The following is a 6000-nucleotide window of genomic DNA, read 5'->3' on the forward strand; positions in this document are numbered from 1 at the left end:
CCGTTACTGTGGTTTTAGAGAAACTGTGAACGGTAAATAAATCTAGGAAATCTGCAAGTAACAGGTGTTTAACTAGACAATGGTAATGATATTCAACAACAATGTTTATATTTCAAAACATTTGTAGTTAGTTTGATTATATGTGTATGGACATAAGGTTATTACAGGGAATTCATAGTGCCATTTTTACTCAAACTCCTAATAAAAGACTTAAAATCCCAATTATCATTGTAAATAAACAACTATTAAACATCAATAATGATGGCAATACGAAGACAATTTGACGACTGAAAATGAAATTCAACGACAGAAAACAGTAACATAAAAATCGCAACTTAGAAAACTAATAATAAAACCGACCAACACAAACCAACCCAAGTCCTGTGTGATTGTTTTTCTATTGATTGGGACATGAAGTCAATTTTTTTGCGCAAAAACAACCAATATCCCGCAATCAATAGAAAAAAATCACATTTTACTAGGCACACTTTACATCACTTAGATGGTGGGGTTTACGTTGCGCAGGTGTCAGTTTCCGTGTTGGGTTTTGTGGATTATTTTTTCTCTTATTCTTTTTCATTTTCAGTTGTCAGATTATCGTCGACTTTGAGTTAGAATATCTTTGTGGCATGTTCATCATGTCTAATCTGGAAACACTCATTTTGTCGATGAAAGAATTAATCAACATTTGTTTGAGTCCACTTTCTCTCGATTCCACTTAAACAAAAAACATGTTCTCGTTCTTGAAGTAAAAAGAGTCAAAAGATACAAAATGGATCTTTAAATTCAAATGTAGAAAACTAACTGAAAATGCCAAGGCAAAAATCGAAAAACGAAGAAAAGACGAACAATAATACACAATACACATACACAACACATAAAGAGAAACTGAAAACTGGGTAATACTAACTCCTCTTAAATCCTTGATTGATCCCAGGTGCTCTGGAAAAATAGGCGTGTCCTCTTCCTCACGTCGTGATGCTATTCTAAGTACAATTCGTTGATAAGTCTTATTTGGACCCGGTTAGTAACAATCTGGTAAATGAAGACGAGAATGTAGTACCACATTAGAAACGTCAATTGTGTAACAGATATTCCATAGCGGTCAACATATTCTTGATAGGTTTCCGTCATATTTTCGAAAGGGAATGTCCCGCTTGAGACCTATTGTAAGCATAACCTCTTTGACTAGAAAATGAAAGTGAAAAAAGGGCAAGCAAGTGAACTGCTCATACCCTGTACCTTGATTATATAAAAAAAAGTTGTAATGCCATCGAAGTAACAGACCTGTACTTCGTACTTATATATAATTTTACTATATTCATGTCATGGTTTAAACATTGAATTGTCTCATTTCCTGGGAAGTCTTAAGTATGATATTGATAATTATCAGTCATCAATTAGCCTTAATGACTATACTGAGTTCTTCATAAAACTAATTATTTATTCCGGCTTGTTTGCGTCAAATACGCTTGAACGGCCTTAATGCTTTTGACCCGTCCTTATTATCTATGACCCGTTTTTTTTTGTCAGTATGTTTGAGTTAGAAAACAATACTGTTTCAATTATGAAAAACATGATATATATAACTTTTAAATAAATAATATTCGTCATATTAAATAAAGGCTGCTTGGCGCGAAAGTTTCATATTGTGAATGACAGCTGATAATTGTACGGAACTAATTTGTGAAACAGAAAAACTACTTTTTGAAAAATAATTGATATTAAGATGTACATGGGATGATGTGTCGTATTAACGCAAGATGCATTTAGTGGAACAATGTTTTTGTAAATTATTGCGTACAATCGTATCCTTATACTAAATACACTTTTAAATTTAAAACATTAATGCAATTGAAGTATATTTTGATTATTCATAAGATTGCATCATTTGTTTCCACACAATTTGTCTTTATTATTTTGTAGGCGACTATGCAGTTATTATAAACACAAAGAATTCCAAGGTCCAGAACCAGTTTGATAAAGTGTTCACTGATGCCAGAATTAATATCGACACTGGATGGAATTACAGTGTAGAGGTTACTGGTAAAATTCGTATCATTCATTTACGTCTTCTGTTTTAAAGATGTCGCTGTAATTGTTTTCGTTAATTATAATTTCAAAACCTTAAGTTACTTTTAGAAATATAATCTATCAACATCAGTCATTTTATAATAATGCAACTACAAATATAGATATATCTCTGTCTAATAAAATGTCATAATTGAAGTATAACTGAAGACAAGCAAAAGAGCGAACACAATATGTAATGAATCGCATGAGCCCAACACGCACTAAAGGATCAATGTGATCAACATCAACGGCTAAAGATGCACTACACATCCTACGAGTTTAGGATCAAACTGAGTCATGGGATATCAAGACAATAAAATTGACAAAAACAATAGCTTTGTCGAGTGAACAATATTGGACCATTGAAATATCTTGATACGGGGCAGACACGACGTGTTTAGTATTCAAAGCTATCACGTAAACATAAATCCAATTATCGTGATATAAAAATTCATAGCAAAAGAAAGGGGGACGAAAGATACCAAAGGGACATTCAAACTCGTAAATCTAAAACAAACTGACAACGCCATGGCCAAAAATGAAAAAGACAAACAGAAAAACAGAAAAACAACAGTACACATGACACAACATAGAAAACCAAAGAATAAACAACACGAATAGCAAATGACGATCTTAAAATGTGAAAATATTGAGAACAGAACATAAACTGCACAAGGGCAGTAAAAGCAACGTCTCGTCTCGTCTGTAACAATGGGACTGGTATTTGTGTTGTACGATTGTTTTATTATTGACAATACAACAACATATCCAGTTATATGTCACATTTTGATTAGCTCTTTGTATTCACAGATTGACCTATCGGATATTGTAGAAGCCTGGTATTTACAGCACAATGAAGTTCTTTCCGGTTGTGATGATTTTCAAACAACAAAAACAAAAAACTGTAGAATAACATTAACAAATTATAAACCGTATATGCATTGTTTTGACTGTAGTCCGAGATGGTGGTTGTTTTTTGGACCATGTTGGTTGCTATCCGCTCCTTGGTATTTTGTAAGTAATTACTTTGAATCATAACTTCTACTTATAATGATTTGCTATTGGTGTATGTACATTCAATTTATCTGTGAAGGGTGAACCATTTCAAATGTTCTCTAAAAAGGTCACTGTTTATTTTTAGTTCTTTACATCCATAAAATTGTTACATACATAATCCCATTAAAACATACGCAAGATTTTAATCTCAGCATTGAAGATAATTCGAGCCGATAAAATAATTTTTTACCTCAATCGTCAGTATCTATAATGGATCTGTAACTCATATAAATGATAATCTTTTATTGGTTGAAACAAAAACCATTTGATTCAGTCATGCATTTCAAACTAGTATGAAAACAACTTATTAAATTTATTTTTAAAACAAACAAAAAAATTCAAGACGGAGACACCTACACATATTAAGCAAGGACATGAACATATGTATCCGCCATGATATGAAGTTAAGATCTTTAATTGCTATACAAAACAGGATTTAAATTGATGAACAATTTATTATACGAATATAGAATGCGTTATTTTTATTTGTGTCAAATCAATTTAAAACGTATTGAATTGATAATAACGCCCTTTGTGTTTTAGTTGCACAGAAAGCTTAGCTGTAAAGATACTCGATACAGCCTGATTGCTGACACGTCTCCATACAGAGGTTATGGTCATATGTTAGGACAAAGTGGTAAGTGGCAATGGGTGTAGTACACTAATTACACCAACGTTTATATTCATTTAAAATTCTATTTATAATACGAAAGGAAAAGATCAGCACATGTACACTTGCAGGCAGCGAAAATACAATAGCATGTTTTATGATGCAGTATGAATTTAAACAATTCAAGGGTATACGCAAATGCGACAGCAGTCCACCCTCATTCAATCTGATGTTTAGTATTTGTCGTTTGTTGATGTGGTGTATAAATGTTTCTTGTTTCTCGTTTTTTTTTATAGATTAAATGGTTGTTTTTTTCTCGTTTGAATGGTTTTACACTTGTTATTGTTTGGCGCCCTTTATAGCTTGCTGTTTGGTGTAATCCAAGGTTCTATGATAATGAAAGTACCTTGACCTATAATGTTTTACTTTTAGAAGTTGTGAATTGGACGGAGAGTTGTCTCATTGGCACCCATACCACATCTTCCTATATTCAAATACGAAATCATGTGTTTCCAATAATTTGTGTCTTCCTGTCTTTAAAAGTCTTCAAAATAAACGAACTTTTAATTAATAGTTATACAGACATTTTTACATACGACTTCACATACCAAGCTGATTCTTGTCGAAATAACGATCTTGAAAATTATAACGTAAATACTATATTTTCTATACACCTTCACATATTAAGCTGAGTTACGTATGTCAATCCACTATGAATTGATAGTTTAAGATCGACTTTCCATTTGTTTTTAATCCGCTAACTTAGACTATTGCGAGCTGGGCTTTTCGTGTAGACACATTTAGTTGTACATTGATAAAAGTATATATTTTCTACAAAGAAAGCGCTATTATGGATTCATAAACGTTTACCTATATATGACCATACGAACTAATGCTTCCAATCCTTTTCATTTGTAGATTCAAGACATAGTATAAATACGCTGGTCAGTTACAAATCAAGCGGAGACGTTACAACACTAATTACAGATAATTCAACTAGTTATGGGACGTTGTAAATCAGGTAAACAAACAACTGTCCTTTGTGAAAGATTGACTATTGCAGAGTAAAGAAAACAGTTTAACGCAAAAAATACATATTTTATTTTGATTTTTGTCCAATTCAGAGAAAAGATAAAGACTATCATACTTTAAATATCATAATCGTTTGTCAATAGTAAGTCCCAGCACCGATGTCATTGAATATTTAAAAATAACATTATCAAACATAGTCAGTATACATCATGTGACAAACACAAAGATATAACTTGTTATGATACAACTGTCTACAAAAACAGTTCGACGTAAATGTAAGCATCTGTATGGCGTTCAAAAATACACACAGTGAGTTTTGAAAGGTTAAGACTTGACAAATGTTAATAGCATTCAATTGAATAACAGATTGTGCAATAACCGAAAATAAAATGTTATAGAAAGCTACCAACAAGAATCCATGAATAAAATTGTCTTTGATTTTTTTAAGAACTTTACATGTTTTCCGATGGTTCCTGGTATAATTTGAATTTGACTCTTCTTATTGTTATTCTTGTCACTCTGGGAATAGAGTAATTGACTAAAAAACTATCAATTCATGTTCTTAATACATACAAAGTTAGGAACATTATCAATGATAACAACTAATTAGTATGTGACCAAGACTGAGAAAGTTGGTCCAGATAAGAAAAATACATGTTTTCACTTTTTTGCATTTTTGAAACTTAATTATTATGAAATACATTCTGGAAAAATTTCAAGCAAAAATCGTAAGTTTCAAGTATTATTTGTTGTTTATATCAAATACATGTATTTTTGCAGATGGAAAGTTAATGTGTGATCTGAGGACAAGAATGAAAACTATTGATTGAATTGGAAATTACAGTACATATCAAACTTTGAGATATTTGATGATCGTTTAAAGATCATCTGAATCACGTGATATATATGAACTGGTACTTTACTGTATTTAATTTAAAAATCTGAAGTTATGTATGATTTGAAAATAAAACTACCAATTATTAAAGCATAGACTTATATTTTATTTGTTTTCTTAAGTTTAATAACATAAGTAAAATAACAAACAGATATAATACGCAAATATTTCTGAAAACAAATTTGTTCTGAAATGTAGACAATATTAATTTTTATCCACGCAAAAAACAAAACAGAGAGAGAAGATATATATAAAATTGCTGATTCTGTTTGTTCATATATGTCATATTTGGTTTTCGAAAATTGTTATGTTCTAAATTTGACCGTTAGTTGAC

The 6000-nt window shown here is 31.2% G+C and overlaps 1 protein-coding gene across 1 annotated transcript in view; it reads left to right on the forward strand.

The window, feature by feature from the left end:
• The window catches only part of LOC134721722 (uncharacterized), a 103003-nt gene extending 97286 nt beyond the window's left edge, over positions 1–5717 (forward strand). Inside the window, exons 5-9 of the mRNA XM_063584897.1 lie at positions 1927–2039; positions 2884–3087; positions 3673–3766; positions 4658–4760; positions 5552–5717. Of these exons, the coding sequence (XP_063440967.1) occupies positions 1927–2039; positions 2884–3087; positions 3673–3766; positions 4658–4755 (509 nt within the window). The 3' untranslated portion in view covers positions 4756–4760; positions 5552–5717. The remainder of the gene's footprint in view (positions 1–1926; positions 2040–2883; positions 3088–3672; positions 3767–4657; positions 4761–5551) is intronic.
• Positions 5718–6000: the final 283 nt, after the last annotated feature.

The sequence above is a fragment of the Mytilus trossulus genome, chromosome 6 (genome assembly GCF_036588685.1).
Source record: "Mytilus trossulus isolate FHL-02 chromosome 6, PNRI_Mtr1.1.1.hap1, whole genome shotgun sequence".
NCBI lineage: Eukaryota > Metazoa > Mollusca > Bivalvia > Mytilida > Mytilidae > Mytilus > Mytilus trossulus.